Genomic DNA, 18,852 nt, shown 5'->3' with positions numbered 1-18,852 from the left:
GTCCGAGGGGCCTGGTTATTGCTCCACTCCCCTTTTCCCTGCCAGATTCTCTTCGAGCCCGGGGGTGAGAGTCACTTTGAGGATCTGGTATCAGTTTAGGCAGCATTTTAAACTTGGCTCCATGTCGCTGCTGGCTCCAATTTGCAGGAATCATAGGTTTGTGCCGTCTGGCTTAGATTTATTGTTTAGGGCCTGGAAAAGGGAGAAGCTGGAGAGGTTTAGAGACATGTTTCTGGAGGGTAGGTTCGCCAGTCTAGACGAGTTGTAAGACAGCTCCCGAAAAGGAATGTGCTCAGGTACTTTCCGGGATGTGGTTTCTTACACAAGGAGTTTCCTTCACCCCTGGTCCCATCGTCTTCGCTTCTGGACAGGGTGCTGTCCTTAGCTGAGTTTGGGCAGGGTACGATTTCAGATGTTTACGGGCAGATGTTGGCGACGGAGCAGGCACCTTTGGAGGGAGTAAAGAGGAAGTGGGAGGGTGTGCTGGGTTTGATCTTTTTTTGGGGGGGGGAAGCGAATCACACACACATATTTTGGTCTTGCACCAAGTTCGTTAGTTTCTGGGTCTCCTCTTTTGATACAACATCAGGGATTTGGGGAATTTAGCTGGAGCCGTGCCCGTTAGTGGCCGGTGCTGCAGATGAGGAACAGGGCAGTTGTCCCAGCCTTTGCCTCGCTAATACCCCGGAGACACGATCTGCTTGGGTGCAGGTCCCCTGTGCCGCCTAAGGCCTTGGCTTGGTTGGGGGACCCGATAGAATTTCTACACCTGGACAAGATCAGGTATACCATGAGGTGGTCAGTGGGAAGGTTCCACTCGAGGTGGCAGGGAACTGGTTACCGGCAACTGTTTGGGGGGGGTTGTCTGTTTAGTTTGATTAAGGATTTTGTAATGGGTGGGGAGGGGGAACTGGGTGGGTGCACTTTGGGAATAATATAGGGTTGGGATTTGTTGTGTTTGTTACAATGAAAACCTTGTTGGAATAAAATATCTCAGAACACTGAGGTTTATGATAAAATGGAAGCTTGTTCCCTCTCTCTGCCTGCAATATTAAAATGTCAGTCTCATAAGAACATAAGAACTAGGAGCAGGAGTCGGCCATCTGGCCCCTCGAGCCTGCTCCGCCATTCAATGAGATCATCGCTGATCTTTTGTGGACTCAGCTCCACTTTCCGGCCCAAACACCATAACCCTTAATCCCTTTATTCTTCAAAAAACTATCTATCTTTACCTTAAAAACATTTAATGAAGGAGCCTCAACTGCTTCACTGGGCAAGGAATTCCATAGGTTCACAACCCTTTGGGTGAAGAAGTTCCTCCTAAACTCAGTCCTAAATCTACTTCCCCTTATTTTGAGGCTATGCCCCCTAGTTTTGCTTTCACACGCCAGTGGAAACAACCTGCCCGCATCTATCCTATCTATTCCCTTCATAATTTTATATGTTTCAATAAGATCCCCCCTCATTCTTCTAAATTCCAACGAGTACAGTCCCAGTCTACTCAACCTCTCCTCGTAATCCAGCCCCTTCAGCTCTGGGATTAACCTAGTGAATCTCCTCTGCACACCCTCCAGTGCCAGTACGTCCTTTCTCAAGTAAGGAGACCAAAACTGAACACAATACTCCAGGTGTGGCCTCACTAACACCTTATACAATTGCAACATAACCTCCCTAGTCTTAAACTCCATCCCTCTAGCAATGAAGGACAAAATTCCATTTGCCTTCTTAATCACCTGTTGCACCTGGAAACCAACTTTCTGTGACTCATGCACTAGCACACCCAGGTCTCTCTGCACAGCGGCATGCTTTAATATTTTATCATTTAAATAATAATCCCGCTTGCTGTTATTCCTACCAAAATGGATAACCTCACATTTGTCAACATTGTATTCCATCTGTCAGACCCTAGCCCATTCACTTAACCTATCCAAATCCCTCTGCAGACTTCCAGTATCCTCTGCACTTTTTGCTTTACCACTCATCTTAGTGTCGTCTGCAAACTTGGACACATTGCCCTTGGTCCCCCAACTCCAAATCATCTATGTAAATTGTGAAAAATTGTGGGCCCAACACTGATCCCTGAGGGACACCACTAGCTTCTGATTGCCACCCAGAGAAACACCCATTAATCCCCACTCTTAATTACATTGTTTTCCAAATCTCCGTGGCCATGTCACAAACCCCACAATGAATTTCTCGACATCAGTTCAGGAGTACTGCTGTCCAAAACCGGGATGACAAGCGCCCAGCGAGCTTGAGCTGCTCAGAATTCTCACATTACTCCCCCATTGACATCAGGGATTAGGAGCCAGGCATGGATGTGCACAGTGCTCCTGATAGAAAGCAGTGTTTTCTGTTGACGCACCAAGAAGGATGGGAGATAGTTGGCCGGTGGAGATACTGAAAGCACAGTCCATGGATATGTATTCAACGCAGGAAATAAAAATTTGAGGAGAAAATTCCAGAAGACAGGAACTGAGTGGCTGGAAGAGGGAAGAGCAGGAAAGTTTCAGAAACGTTAGGAGACCAAGCAGAAGGAGATGGCAGTGGGGAGACGGGGCAAATGGTAGGAGTGAAGAAATCAGAAACTGAGATAGGAAGTGTCAAATCGATTAACTGGAGACAGAATCAAGGCAATTCCACTGACTCATCTTCAGAAACCAAAGAACCTTTCTGCAGAAGAGACATATTGGACTGGTAAAGTTAACTCTGTTTCTCTCTGCACAGAAGCGGTCAAACCTACTGAGCTTATCCAGCATTTTCTATTTTTACGGCATGGCGGCGCAGTGGTTAGCACTGCTGCCTCACGGTGCCGAGATCCCAGGTTCGATCCTGGCTCTGGATCACTGTCCGTGTGGAGTTTGCACATTCTCCCCGTGTCTGCGTGGGGTTCGCCCCCACAACCCAAAGATGTGCAGGGTAGGTGGATTGGCCACGCTAAATTGCCCCTAATTGGAAATAAATAAGTGGGTACTTTATATTTTTTTTAAACTAGAGTCCAGTGGTTGTGGTGTGGGCGAAGGCGTGGACCTGCACAGAATGCTCTTTCGCAGGGTCAGCACAGACTCAATGGGCAGAATGGCTTTCTGCCACCCTGTAGGGATTCTATGATTCTGTTTCTTCAACAGGGCGTTAATGAGAAATGATCCAGTAAAAAAAAAAGCAAAATACCGAGGATGCTGGAAGTATGAAATAGAAGCAGGAAATGGTGGATAAACTCAGCAGGTCTGGCAGCATCTAGAGAGAGAAAGAGAGAGTCCATTAGGCACTCCAACCTGGCATTTTGACCAAGCTTATGTCGGTGAGATTAAAAGCTTGTTTATGCGTTGCTAAAATGCCAAATCAAATCATAGAATCTGCGGTACAGAGACAGACCCTTCGGACCAAACTGGTCCATGCCACCCAAAAAACCCATCTAAGCTAACCCCATTTACCCGCATTTGTAATAATAATAATAATAATAATCTTTATTACTGTGTAGCCGCCTGAGTTGGCCACTTCCCAAGTTCAAAATGGAGAAACACAAGGAACGCAGGGAAAATTGGACAATCCTGGAGAAACAAGCAGTTTGCAGACTTTTCCTGTGTATTCTGCCTGCAAAGAAAGCAGACAGCACTGAAACCAGCAGCCATGCATATTAACGAGCGATTCCCGGGAACAATAGTAACAATCAAAGGTGATCGAAGTAAAGCTAGACTCCTCGGCGCCAGCAGGAGTCCAAGACAAAAGAAGCAAACGGGCACCCAAGGTCCTGCCCAGCGATCGGGAAACAGTCCCAGTATTGGGGAATTCAAACCAATCGATTGGTATGGGATCCAATCGATTGGAAGTAAGCTCGGGGTCCGCCCAAAAGGGCGTGAAGCCCCTGAGGATTATAAGATAGAGTCCCCAAGGTCAGTTCGCTCTCTTAGCCGGCCCTCCCAGCAGAACATCTTAGCAGCTCTCGAAGAACTTTACCGTAAGGAGGAGGCCTGGCCAACTGCTGCACCATCAAGTAAGTGTCCAGTCAACGCACGCTACGAGATAGATGCTCCTGACCCCCTTGGTCCGTACAAGCTGGAAGCCTGCTGACTCAGCAAGAGGCCATTGTTCCCTGACCCAGCGGGTTCCCTTATCCAGATAAGTATTGGCCTGTTAGTGGTAGGAATATCCTAGTCTTTTAGTATTGTATGTATGAGTAGCGATTAACTATGTATTAATAAACGTGTTTTGATTTGAACCTTACTAATTGGTGTATTGAGTCATTGATCTGAACTTGAACTTGAACCTCGTGGTGGTATCATAAGGATACCTGGCGACTCTAGAGCTAAGTAATAAAACAGAGCCAATTGAGTGTAAAGCGCACTCACCAGAACGAGCAACGACTGTCACAAGCAGCCTTACATTAACACTGCAATGAAGTTACTGTGAAAATCCCCAAGTATCCACATTCCGGCGCCTGTTCGGGTACACTGAGGGAGAATTCAGATGTCCAATTCACCAAACAAGCACGTCTTTTGTGGGAGGAAACTGGAGCACCCAGAGGAAACTCCATGCAGACACAGGGAGAATGTGCAGATTCCGCACAGACAGTCACCCAGCCGGGAAACAAACCTGGGATACTGGAGCTGTGAAGAAACAGTGCTAACCACTACGCTACCGTGCCACCCTGGTACTATCTGGTTACTACCTGGGGCTGGTTTAGCGCACTGCGCTAAATCGCTGGCGTTTAAAGCAGACCAAGCAGGCCAGCAGCACGGTTCGATTCCCGTACCAGCCACCCCGGACAGGCGCCGGAATGTGGCAACTAGGGGCTTTTCACAGTAACTTCATTGAAGCCTACTCGTGACAATAAGCGATTTTCATTTCATTTCATCAGTTGGCCCATATCCCTCTAAACCTTTCTTGTCCATATATCTGTCCAAATGCCCTTTAAATGTTGTCAATGTCCCTGCCTCATTCACTTCTCCGGCAGCACATTCCACATACATACCATCCTCTGTGTAAAAAAAGTTGCTCCTCAGGTTCCCATTAATTCTTTCTCCTCTTAACTTAAACCTATGCCCTCTAGTTCTCAATTCCCCAACCCTGGGAAAAAGACTGAATGCATTCAGCCTATCCACGCGTCTCCTGAAGTGGGCAACCTTGGCCCAGTCACTAATACTGCTGTGTGCTGAGGCAGAAATCTCTGATCAGAGTGTCTAAAACACACAATGTCCCGTGCTACTCATTCCTCACGGTATCTTATCACATTCCACATATTCCCTCTCCATGGAATTTCCGACAGACCTTACTTTAGGAAGTACATGTGCACACCAAACATTTACCAGCATGCTAGAAAAACAGCAGTATTTGATGGTGCTGTTACTGCGCTTACAGATTATATACTCTGCAACGCTCAAAATCTACAAGCCAGTCCTCGTCAGCACAACATTCAAACTTTCAAAGTGCAATCACAGGTTGATTAAATTAATTTAGCATAATATAATCTATTATTAGAATCATAGAATCCCTACAGTGCAGGAGGAGGCCATTCGGCCCATCGAGTCTGCACCGGCCCTTGGAAAGAGCACCAAACTTAAGCCCTCACCTCCATCCTAACCCCATAACCCCACTTCACCTTTGGACCCTAAGGGGCAATTTCTCATGGCCAATCCACCGAACCTGCACATCTTTGGACTGTGGGAAGAAACCGGAGCACCCGGAGGAAACCCACGCACACACGGGGAGAACGTGCAGACTCCATACAGACAGTCATCGGAGGCCAGAATTGAACCCGGGATGTTGGAGCTGTGAGGCAGCAGTGCTAACCACTGTGCCACCCTAACAGTAAAACCGATAGAGTTACACCAAGTTTAACTGGGTTTTGCTGGAATTGATGCCACAGAGTCTCATTCCACCCGGTTTATCTCACTCCATCAGCATACACGTCTGTTCCTTTCTCCCTCATATTAATGTAGCCCCCAGCCCTTAACTGCATCGACACTATTTGCCTCATCCACTCATGTTACACCCAAGCCTAATCACCGCACTTGTGTAGAGTCCATATCTCATCGGATAATAAATAATTTCTTCAAATTCTTTCAACATAACCATCAGTGACACATCAAAAAATAAATCCAAACAACCCCATGGCACTATCTGATGTCCCGGTTGTATTCGTCCCAAAACCAATCTCGAAAACAAGGTGACCTGGTCATCATCACGTTGCTGTTTGTGGGATCTTGCTGTGTGCACATTAGCTGCTGAATTTCCAACATCACAACAGAAACAACACTTCAAACATACTTGACTGGCTGGAAAGCCCTCAGACATCCTGGAAGGTGCATTCGAAAGGCAAGTCCTCCTTTCTAACAAGGCACCAAAACCTTGGCTTCCTGCCCCGCTGGTAGAGCTCTGCACACATTGGACATGTCACACAAACACTTTACTGCAGTACCCAGCTGTTCACTTCAGCTCCACAAAGAACCACATCCTCTCCCACATCACTGTTTAATAACCCCAGTAACACAGGGTGAAAGCTGCTCCGGGGGGGGCTGGCTGCCCACGAGCTGCCACTCACTCACCCCTGGTTCAGGTCATTCTCCGTGTTGTCCAGCCAGAGTCGCACTGCCACTGCATTGCCCTCTCTGCACTGGGTAAAGATGTCATCCATCCCCTTCCTCTTGTCCCAGCTGCTCCAACTCTGCTTCTGTTAAACACCAGGAGAAGACAATCTGAATGTTTTCACCAAACTGGGCCCAGACATCCACCAGCTCCGATCCCGAGTCCAATCTCACCAACAACACGATCTGAAAGGAAATAGGCAGCGTTCAGATACAAAGGCCAACACAATCCATATTACACAGCTGGTGACCCACGTGAACTTTACCCAGGTAACCAATCAGCTATTCCTCTCCCCCTTCAGAGTTAACGTTTAGAATCCCTATGACTCTCCTTTAGAACGGTTCATACGGACTCGAAACGTTAATTGTTTCTCTCTCTGCAGATGCTGCCAGGCCTGCTGAGTTTATCCAACATTTCCTGTTTTTATTCTCAGATTTGCAGCAAGCCCAGTTTTTTGCTTTTGCTTGTGTTTTTTTAATTCATTCATGGGAAATGGCTTCACTGGCTGGGCCAGCATTTATTCCCCCCTCCTCACTTGAGTGCATTGCAGAGGACATTCTTTTAAGCATCCCCCCATTGCTGTGGGTCTGGAGTCAGGATAACAGATTCCCTTCCCGAAAGGGCGTCCGAGAATCAGGTGGGTTTCTACAACAGCCAGCAATGCTTTTAATTCCAGATTTGTTTTTATTGAATTCAAATTTCACCATCTGCTGTGGCGAGATTCAGATTTGGACTCCCAGAGCATTACCCCGGGTCTCTGGATTCCTTGTGGGTGACAATTTTACCTGCGTGCCAGCACACAACCAGGCTCGCCTGGCACTCTTTCTGACACTCTGACCTCTCTGTGTGACTGAGGCGTCTGGGCTCTGACAGGCCTCAGCCAATGGACAGAAACCCAGCAGGGAATCAGTACCAGCACAAATCGAGAGCTGAGAAAAGAAATACTGAACTCCAAGTCATGTGCACCAATCAGACAAAGCTCAATATACTTTGGGTGCACTCAGCAAAGTTTAAATGTTACTGCAAACAGTTAATAGCAAGCGCAGCCTGTGAGTAAGATCAGGTCACCCACAGTAACAAATCTATTGATGCTAAAAGGAATATCGTGGTTAACTATTTTTAAACATCCTCCTGGAATTAAATTGAAGGATGCGGAGAGCAGCAGCTGACGCTGTCTGACAGGTGAGGAGAGTGTTAAACAAACGCAGACTCAGAGGTACAAACAGCACATTTTAAACCAGAGTTCGGAGGTGAAAGGTTGTTTTAAAACAGTGGTGTGTTATTCCCTCATCCTTCCACTCTCTAACCGAGAGGTAACAGGGCTAAATCGCTGGCTTTGAAAGCAGACCAAGCAGGCCAGCAGCACGGTTCGATTCCCGCAACAGCCTCCCCGAACAGGCGCCGGAATGTGGCGACTAGGGGCTTTTCACAGTAACTCATTTTTGAAGCCTACTTGTGACAATAAGCGATTCTCATTTCATTTCAAATTGCCCCTTAATTGGAAAAATGAATTGGGTACTCTAAATTTATAATTAAAAAAAGAATGTAATCGCCAAATGCCCCAAGTGATAACCTATTTTGTTATATAATGGAAGAAAGTCACAGTTCTATTATTGAAACATGGGATTATTTTGTGAGTTCAAGTTCACTCCAAAATTAAAATGTCAAAGTGGCTGAATTATGTTGTGTTTCTCATTTAAAGATGGAATGAATTTGAAATTTGGAAAAACAAAGTAAAATCAGGCAAAGTTACAGCCATAGGAGGTCATTGAGCTTTTCTGTGAGATTAAGGCTGATTTACATCTTAACTCCATCTCACTACCTGAAAATGAAATGAAATGAAATGAAAATCGCTTATTGTCACGAGTAGGCTTCAATGAAGTTACTCTGAAAAGCCCCTAGTCGCCACATTCCGGCGCCTGTCCGGGGAGGCTGGTACGGGAATTGAACCGTGCTGCTGGCCTGCTTGGTCTGCTTTAAAAGCCAGCGGTTTAGCTGAGCGAGCTAAACCAGCCCCTGGTACCCTGAAAACTTTTGTCTAAAAAATCTATCAATCTCACAACTGAAAACTTCAATTGAGCCCCAGCATCCACAAGGTTTTGGGGGGAGACCATTCCAGATTTCCACAGCCCTTTGTGTGTGGAGGGACTTACTCATCTGCCCCCGAATAGCCATAGCTCAGCGCAATGCTGACGGACTGCAGATTAAATCACTTTGTCACTAATTCGTCCCACCCATATTGGCAACCTGATCATTCACACGCCAACCAAATCCAGGTCACTCTGATAACACAAATGGACCAAGTGGTTTTTAAAATTAAGGACAAATTTTCATGATTTGAGTTGAGCCGATGCAGACTCGATGGGCCGAATGGCCTCCTTCTGCACTGAAAATTCAATGATTCTGGAAGGTTCAAGCCCCTCTCCAGAGACTGGTGCCCACGAAGCAGGCAGAGTTGAGAAATAATTTTTATTCGGAGTATGCCAGTGCTTTAGCCACAGGGTGATGTTAGACGTTTACCTGACAGCAAAGAGGATGCAGAGTGCCCTGTCTGTACACAGTCCCTACATCCTCAGATATCTTGTAATGCCTCTTCACAGCAACTAGACACCCAACGCCCCGAGGAATTATTGCAGGTGATCTTGGAGGAACCTTAGCCCCAGAGATGCGATATACAGGCCCACTGGAATGTGGGCGCATCCTCGTGTCCATCAATCAGGTCTCAACTATGGACCAAATACTACGCACCGTATGGTTGGTCTGGTTTGTGAGAGGCACTATAATGGAGTTCGATAGGTGGTTCATGATCTCTTTAAACAAGTACCTTCCAGCAACTGCCCCAACCAAGTGGGTTCTGGGTATAGGGATTTAGTCCATATGGTCAAGAGCAAGATGCAGATACTGGGCTAGTCTATGTCTCCAAATTCTGCCCAGGCTAGACAGCCAAAATATCCTCCCAAGAAAAGAGCTGAATAATTCCCATCTCCGGTGTCGATGATGCATCCTCGGCATTACAGGGAAAAACAAAGTCACTAATGAAGTCGCACTGGAATGCTCGTGCGCATTGAGCAAAGATTGCATCACTGGTTTGAGCATGAGCACAGGACGGAAGATGACTGCATTCCCAAGGGTATGTTATATGGGAAAGTCGTCTGTGCCACAATACCAGGCGGGCGCCCCAAGGATGCTGGTCAAAAAGACATGAAAACCTCAACATCAATCAGGACAAGTGGGAAATTGACCATTGATGCAAATGGTGACTCCAGCTGTGGGCATGAACTCACCACCGCGCTGACATGTGAAAAAGTGAAAATCGCTTATTGTCACGAGTAGGCTTCAAATGAAGTTACTGTGAAAAGTCCCTAGTCGCCACATTCCAGCGCCTGTTCGGGGAGGCTGTTACGGAAATCGAACCGTGCTGCTGGCCTGCCTGGTCTGCTTTCAAAGCCAGCGATCGAGCCCTGTGCTAAACAGCTCCTGTGCTAAACAGCCCCTGAAACATGTGGTTTCAGAAGTCCCAAAGCACCAGTTATTCCAGGACACTGGTCCTTTAAACAAGAGCTCAGCAGAAATCATCCTACACCACCAGCAAGGGACAACTTCATGTCTGGCACTTGTAACAGGCTTTGCCCGTCGAGAATCAGAACGTTCAACTCTCAAAGGAAGTACAGCAAATGATATCATCTGATCTGACTAAATTTCTGAGGCTGCATTCCTACCATCTTTCTCATATGGAAGCATGACAATCATCCCTATTTTAGTTTCCTTGCATTCTCCTTAAACACCAGAGAATATAGACACAATTTACTCAACCTCTTATCCCGTTGGACTGTCTCCATTGCAAGTATATTCTTCCTTCAATTAGAATTCAGTTCAGAAGGAGGCCATTCGGCCCATCGATTCTGCACCAGCCCTTGGAAAGAGCACCCTACTTAAGCCCACACTCCACCCTATCCCCGAAACCCAGTAAGCCCACCTAACCTTTTGGACACGAAAGGGCAATTTATCGTGGCCAATCCACCTCACCTGCACATCTTTGGACTGTGGGAGGAAACCGGAGCACCCGGAGGAAACCCACGCAAATACAGGGAGAACGTGCGGACTCCACACAGACAGTGACCCAAGCCAGGAATCGAACCCAGGGTCGCTTGCGTTGAGGCATCAGTGCTAACCACTGTGCATCTGTGGCACTCAATTAGAACAAAATTACGCACAGTATTCCAGGTGTCGACTCACCAACTGTAGCAAGATGTTTTATATCTGAAATCCAATCACCATGCATACCATTTGTTTTCATAACTGCTTGCTGTACCCGCATGCGTTTTTGTGTTCCTTGTACAAGTATACCCAAGTTCCTCTGAACGTCAACATTAACAAGTTTTACATCTTTGAAAAATATTCTGCTTTTCGATTGTTACGGCCAAATTGAATCCCCTTGCACTTCCCCATTATACTCCATCTGCCACCTTGTTGTCCACTAACCTAACCTGCTATATGTCTTGCTGCCTCTTTGTGTTCTCCCCAATGATTGCATTCCCACCTAGCTGATTCATAGGTGACTCCAGACCACAGTAATGTGGACTCTTAACTGCCCTCTGAAATGACCTAGCAACCACTCCGTACACGGGATGGACAGCAAGGCTTGACTGCTCACAGGAAAGAATATGCACCTGAGGAAGGAGCAGTGCTCCGAAAGCTTGTGTTTGAAACAAACCTATTGGACTTTAACCTGGTGTTGCAAGACTTCTTACTGAAAGAATAAAAAACAGCCTGCCAACTTGAAAATGTCCATTCATCCCGTATCTCTGCTTTCTGTCGGGGCAGCACGGTGGCGCAGTGGGTTAGCCCTCTTGCCTCACGGCGCCGAGTTCCCAGGTTCGATCCCGGCTCTGGGCCAATGTCCTTCTGTAGCTTGCACATTCTCCCCATGTTTGCGTGGGTTTCGCCCCCACAACCCTAAAGATGTGCAGGTTAGGTGAATTGGTCACACTAAATTGCCCCTTAATTGGAAAAAATGAATTGGGTAATCTAAATTTATTTTTTTTAAACACTGCTTTCTGTCCATTAACCAATCCTCTATCCAACCTTTTAATATTTTGTGGGGCTCCTTATTGAAAACCAGGTACACAACATTTACTATCTACCCTTTATCTACCCTACTAGATATATCCTCAAAAACCTTTAATAAATTTGTCAAACAGGATTTCCCTTTCATAAACCCACACTGACTTTTTCCAATCATACTCTGCTCGTCTACGTGCATTGTTAAAACTTCCTTCCACCAACCCGACTTTGAACTTCAGCGACATTCCTTCATTGTCACTGACTCAAAATCCTAGAACATCCTTCGTTAGGAAGGGATAATCACCAAAGTGTCCCAGCACCGAAGGAGGCCATGCAGGCATGGGCGGGCCTCCACTGTGGCCTGGCCCGCGATCGGGGCCTGCCGATCGGCGGGCCAGCCTCTCAGGCTGGGGGCCTCCTGTGCTCCGCACTAGCCCCCGTAGCCCTACGCCATGTTGCGTCAGAGCTGGCGCAGAGAAGGGAGCCAATCGCGCTGGTTGAACTGTGCATGCGCGCATTGGCGCCAGTCGCACTGCGCATGCGCAGACCCGCAGCACCCATTTGATGCCGGTATCGGCAGCTAGAGCAGCGTGGGTCGCTCCAGTGCCGTGCTGGCCCCCTGTAGGGGGGATGCTCCGGAGATGCTCCGGGGGCATGTTGACGCCGTCGTGAAATGCGACGGTGTTGACGACGGCATCAACACTTAGCCTCAGGATCAGAGAATCCCGGCCACGGTGTCTGCACTGGCTCTCTGAATGAGCAATTCACTTAGTGTCATTCCTCGCTTTTCGCCGTGACCTTGCACCCTCCTTTTCAGATAATAATCCAATTTCCTTTTGAATGCCTCAATTGAACCTGTCTCCACCACACCCTCAGGCAGCACATTCCAAGCAGCAGATCTGACAGTTTACTCCAAGCAGCACTGTGGGTGTACTGACACACGGGCTGCAGTGGTTGAAGGGGGTAAATCATCATCTCCTTCTCAAGGGCAATTAGGGATGGGCAATAAATGCATCAAAAGAATAAAAAGGTGTGGTTGAATGCACTGTTTTTGAATTATAGCCACTTTGCAGAAATTAAATACCAATTTAAATTTAATGTCAAAAATACAACGGCCTCAGTCAGTGAACATAAAAAATAGGAGCGGGCCATTCAGCCCCTTGAACCTGCTCCACCATTCAAATAAATCATGGCTGATGGGCCATCTCAATGCCACTATCTCCATATCCCTGGATATATTTAATATCTAGAAATCTATTGGGTTCTGTCTGGAAAATATTCATAAACATTACAACATGCACTGTGGATAAGATTTCCAAAAAGCATTTGATAAGGTGCTACATCAAATGTCACTGCAGAAAGTAAAAGCTCATGGTGTAGGGGGTAACATACTAGCCTGGAATGAAGATTGGTTGGTTGGCAATAAATGCACTTTTTTCTGATTGGCAGGATGTGACGTGTGGAGTCCCACAGGGCTCAGTGCTGGGATCTTAACTGTTTCCAATTCACATCAATGACGTAGAGGAGAGGAGCAAAGGCAAGGTAGCTAAACTTGTAGACACAAAGACAGATCGGAAAGGTTGTTGTGATGAGTGGGCAGAAATCTGGCAGATGGGAAAATGTGAAGTTGTTCACTCTGGCAGGAAGAATCAAAAAGCAGAGTATTACTTAAATGGAGAACAGCTAGAGAATTCAGAAGTGCAGAGGGGTCTCGGTCTTGGGACTGAGGGGCAGAGGGGTCTCGGGACTGAGGGGCAGAGGGGTCTCGGGACTGAGGGGCAGAGGGGTCTCGGGACTGAGGGGCAGAGGGGTCTCGGGACTGAGGGGCAGAGGGGTCTCGGGACTGAGGGGCAGAGGGGTCTTGGGACTGAGGGGCAGAGGGGTCTCGGGACTGAGGGGCAGAGGGGTCTCGGGACTGAGGGGCAGAGGGGTCTCGGGACTGAGGGGTCTCGGGACTGAGGGGCAGAGGGGTCTCGGGACTGAGGGGCAGAGGGGTCTCGGGACTGAGGGGCAGAGGGGTCTCGGGACTGAGGGGCAGAGGGGTCTCGGGACTGAGGGGCAGAGGGGTCTCAGGACTGAGGGGCAGAGGGGTCTCGGGACTGAGGGGTCTCGGGACTGAGGGGCAGAGGGGTCTCGGGACTGAGGGGTCTCGGGACTGAGGGGCAGATTAGGGTTAGGGTTTAGCTCACTGGGCTAAATCACTGGCTTTTAAAGCAGACCAAGCAGGCCAGCAGCACGGTTCGATTCCCATACCAGTCTCCCCAAACAGGCGCCGGAATGTGGCGACTAGGGGCTTTTCACAGTAACTTCATTGAAGCCTACTCGTGACAATAAGCGATTTTCATTTTTTCATTTCATTTAAGATCATGTGGGGGAGCTGCTTTCTGTCAGAGGATTGCGCAACTTTGGAATGCAGGAGTCGGTGAAGGAGAAATCATTGAACATTTTTAAAAATAAATTTAGAGTACCCAATTCTTTTTTTCCCAATTAAGGAGCAATTTAGCGTGGCCAATTCACCTACTCTGCACATCTTTTGTGTTGTGAGGGGGAGACCCATGCGGGGCTGGGGAGAATGTGCAAACTCCACACTGACAGTGACCCGGGACTGGGATCGAACCTGGGTCCTCAGTGCCGTGAGGTAGCAGTGCTAACCACTGCAGCACTGTGCTGCCCATCATTGAATATTTTTAAGGCAGGGGAAGATAGATTCTTGTTCGACATGCGGATCAAAGGGTATTGGGGATGTACAATTCAACATAAACGCATAACCATGATCTTACTGAATGGTGGAGCAGGCTCGAGGGGCCGCATAACCTACTCCATGCTCCGAGTTCCTATTTACAATGGCCCAGTGCCCCACCCCACAGATTCCCCCAACCCATCAACCTGGGTTACCAACCCATCCCCATTGCCCCTGGGTACCACCCCATAACCCCTCCTCTCTGTTACTGGCTCATCCCCAGTTGGCCCAGTTACCACCCCAATGCCACCTCTTCCCTGGTTACCGTCCCCTCCACCCGTTGCCCCGGTTACTCCACAACCCACGCCCCCCCCCCCCATTGCCCCGGTTACTCCACACCCCACACCCCCCGTTGCCCCGGTTACTCCACATACACACACCCCCGTTGCCCCAGTTACTCCACAACCCACGCCCCCCCATTGCCCCGGTTACTCCACACCCCACACCCCCCGTTGCCCCGGTTACTCCACACACACACCCCCGTTGCCCCGGTTACTCCAAACCCCCCCCCCCCCCCCCGTTGCCCCGGTTACTCCAAACCCCCCCCCACCCCGTTGCCCCGGTTACTCCACCCCCCCCCCGTTGCCACGGTTACTCCACACACCCCTCCCCCTCCCCCCGTTGCCCCGGTTACTCCAGCCCCCTCCCTCCGTTGCCCCGGTTACTCCACACTCCCCCCCCCCCCGTTGCCCCGGTTACTCCCCCCCCCCCGTTGCCCCGGTTACTCCCCCCGTTGCCCCGGTTACTCCACCCCCCCCCCCCCCCGCTGCCCCGGTTACCCCCCGTTGCCCCGGTTACTCTACCCCCCCCCCCACCGTTGCCCCGGTTACTCCAGCCCCCCTCTCCGTTGCCCCGGTTACTCCACACTTCCCCCCCCCGTTGCCCCGGTTACTCCCCCCGTTACTCCACCCTCCCCCCGTTGCCCCGGTTACTCCGCACACACCCCCGTTGCCCCGGTTACTCCACATCCCCCCCCCCGTTGCCCCGGTTACTCCCACCCACCCCCCCGTTGCCCCGGTTACTCCCCCCCCGTTGCCCCGGTTACTCCCCCCCCGTTGCCCCGGTTACTCCCCCCCGTTGCCCCGGTTACTCTCCCCCCCCCCCCCCGTTGCCCCGGTTACTCCACCCCCCCCGTTGCCCCGGTTACTCCACCCCCCCCGTTGCCCCGGTTACCCCCCGTTGCCCCGGATACTCCCCCCCCCGTTGCCCCGGTTACTCCCCCCCCCCCGTTGCCCCGGTTACACCCCCCCGTTGCCCCGGTTACTCCCCCCGTTGCCCCGGTTACTCCCCCCCCCCCCGTTGCCCCGGGCACTCCCACCCCCACCCGTTGCCCCAGTTACTCCCCCCCTCCGTTGCCCCGGTTACTCCCCCCCGTTATGCCCCGGTTACTCCCCCCACCCCCCGGTTACTCCCCCCACCCCCCGTTGCCCCGGTTACTCGCCCCCACCCCCCGTTGCCCCGGTTACTCCCCCCCCACCCCACGTTGCCCCGGTTACTCCCCCGCCGCCCCGGTTACTCCTCCCACACACCCCCCCCCGTTGCCCCGGTTACTCGCCCCCACCCCCCGTTGCCCCGGTTACTCCCCCCCCACCCCACGTTGCCCCGGTTACTCCCCCGCCGCCCCGGTTACTCCTCCCACACACCCCCCCCACGTTGCCCCGGTTACTCCCCCGCCGCCCCGGTTACTCCCCCCCCACCCCCCATTGCCCCGGATACTCCCCCCACCCCCCCGTTGCCCCGGTTACTCCCTCCCCCACCCCCCACGTTGCCCCGGTTACCCCCCCACCCCACCCCCCCCCGTTGCCCCGGTTACTCCACCCCCCGTTGCCCCGGTTACTCCCCCCCGTTGCCCCGGTTACTCCCCCCCCCCGTTGCCCCGGTTACACCCCCCAGTTGCCCCGGTTACTCCCCCCGTTGCCCCGGTTACTCCCCCCCCCCCCCCCCGTTGCCCTGGGCACTCCCACCCCCACCCGTTGCCCCAGTTACTCCCCCCCTCCGTTGCCCTGGTTACTCCCCCCATCCCCAGTTACTTCCCCCACCCCCCCCCCCCCCGTTGCCCCGGTTACTCCCCCCACCCCCCGGTTACTCCCCCCACCCCCCGTTGCCCCGGTTACTCCCCCCCACCCCCCGTTGCCCCGGTTACTCCCCCCCCCCGTTGCCCCAGTTACTCCCCCCCACCCCATGTTGCCCCGGTTACTCCCCCGCCGCCCCGGTTACTCCTCCCACACACACCCCCCGTTGCCCCGGTTACTCCCCCCCCCACCCCCCCTTGCCCCGGTTACTCCCCCCCCCCCACCCCCCGTTGCCCCGGTTACTCCCCCCCACCCCCCCATTGCCCCGGTTACTCCCTCCCCCACCCACCCCCCGTTGCCCCGGTTACCCCCCACCCCCCACCCACCCCCGTTGCCCCGGTTACTCCCTCCCCCACCCACCCCCCGTTGCCCCGGTTACCCCCCACCCACCCCCGTTGCCCCGGTTACTCCCCCCCCACCCCCCCGTTGCCCCGGTTACCCCCCCCCCCCGTTGCCCCGGTTACCCCCCCCGTTGCCCCGGTTACTCCCCCCCCGTTGCCCCGGTTACTCCCACCCCCACCCGTTGCCCCGGTTACTCCCATCCCCACCCGTTGCCCCGGTTACTCCCACCCCCCCCCCCCCGTTGCCCCGGTTACTCCACCCCCGTTGCCCCGGTTACTCCACCCCCACCCGTTGCCCCGGTTACTCCTCCCACACCCCCCCCCCCCTACCCCACCCCACCCCCCGTTGCCCCGGTTACCGGCTCCGCTGCTGCAGATTCTCCCTCCGGTCTGGAAATCTGAGACTCCGCGCCTGCGCAGTGACACCGGCCCCGCCCGGACCGCGCATGCGCGGCGCCATCTCAGCGCCGCTGCAAAACCCGGATCCCGGATCCCACCCTGGGATCAACTCCCATCCACCCTGGGATCAACTCCCATCCACCCTGGGATCAACTCCCATCCCCGGGATCCACTCCCACCCACCCTGGGATCAACTCCCATCCCCGGGATCTACTCCTATCCCCGGGATCTACTCCCACCCACCTTGGGATCCACTCCCACCCACCCTGGGATCCACTCCCATCCCCGGGATTCACTCCCACCCTGGGATCCACTCCCATCCCCGGGATTCACTCCCACCCTGGGATCCACTCCCATCCCCGGGATTCACTCCCACCCTGGGATCCACTCCCATCCCCGGGATTCACTCCCACCCTGGGATCCACTCCCATCCCCGGGATTCACTCCCACCCTGGGATCAACTCCCATCCCCGGGACCTTCTCCTATCCCCGGGATCTACTCCCACCCACCTTGGGATCCACTCCCATCCCTGGGACCCACTCCCATCCACCCTGGGATCCACCATGGGATCCACTCCCATCCAACATGGGATCAACTATCATCCCCGAGATCTACTCATATCCCCGGGATCAACACCCATCCACCATGGGATCAACTCCCATCCCCGGGATTCACTCCCATCCACCCTGGGATCAACTCCCATCCACCCTGGGAACAACTCCCATCCACCATGGGATCAACTCTCATCCCCGGGGTCTACTATCATCCCTGGGATCCACTCACACCCACCCTGGGATCAACTCCCACCCCCAGGATCCACCCAGGGATCAACTCACACCCCGGGATCCACTCCCATCCATCATGGGATCAACTCCCACCCCCGGGACCCACTCCCATCCACCCTGGGGTCCACTCTCATCCCCGGGATCCACTCCCATCCACCCTGGGATCAACTCCCATCCTCATGATCCACTCCCATCCACCCTGGGATCCACTCCCATCCACTCTGGGATCAACTCCCTCCCCCGGGATCCACTCCCACCCCCGGGATCAACTCCAATCCACCCTGGGATAAACTATCATCCCTGAGATCCACTCCCATCCACCCTGGGATCCACTCCCATCCACTCTGGGATCAACTCCCTCCCCCGGGATCCACCCCCGGGATCAACTCCCATCCACCCTGGGATAAACTCCCATCCATGGGATCCACTCCCATCCACCCTGGGACCAACTCCCATCCCTGGGATCCACTCCCATCCACCCTGGGACCAACTCCCATCCCCGGGATCCACTCCCATCCCCGGGATCCACTCCCATCCCCGGGATCCACTCCCACCCACACTGGAATCCACCCCCATCCACCATGGGATCCACTCCCATCCCCGGGATCCACTCACATCCACCCTGGGATAAACTCACATCCCCGGGATCCACTCCCATCCACCATGGGATCAACTATCATCCCCGGGGTCTACCCCCATCCACGGGATCCACTCCCATCCACAATGGGATCCACTCCCATCCACAATGGGAGCCATTCCCGGGATCCACTCACACCCACCCTGGGATCCACATCCTTCCACAATGGGATCCACTCCCATTCCCGGGATCCGCTCCCATCCACCGAGGGATAAACTCCAATCCCCG

At 52.4% G+C, this 18,852-nt stretch overlaps 1 protein-coding gene across 1 annotated transcript in view; it reads right to left on the bottom strand.

The window, feature by feature from the left end:
* ilk (integrin-linked kinase) overlaps window positions 1–17,243 on the bottom strand; it is a 136,542-nt gene extending 119,299 nt beyond the window's left edge. The window contains exons 1-2 of the mRNA XM_038818234.1: window positions 17,162–17,243; window positions 6,546–6,770 (exon numbers count right to left, since the gene is read on the bottom strand). Coding sequence (XP_038674162.1) covers window positions 6,546–6,634 — 89 coding nt within the window. The 5' untranslated portion in view covers window positions 6,635–6,770; window positions 17,162–17,243. The remainder of the gene's footprint in view (window positions 1–6,545; window positions 6,771–17,161) is intronic.
* Between the last annotated feature and the right edge of the window lie 1,609 nt (window positions 17,244–18,852).

Source organism: Scyliorhinus canicula, chromosome 14 (assembly GCF_902713615.1).
Source record: "Scyliorhinus canicula chromosome 14, sScyCan1.1, whole genome shotgun sequence".
NCBI lineage: Eukaryota > Metazoa > Chordata > Chondrichthyes > Carcharhiniformes > Scyliorhinidae > Scyliorhinus > Scyliorhinus canicula.
Note: the sequence above shows the minus strand (reverse complement) of the source record. Positions and strands in the feature narration are given on the sequence as shown.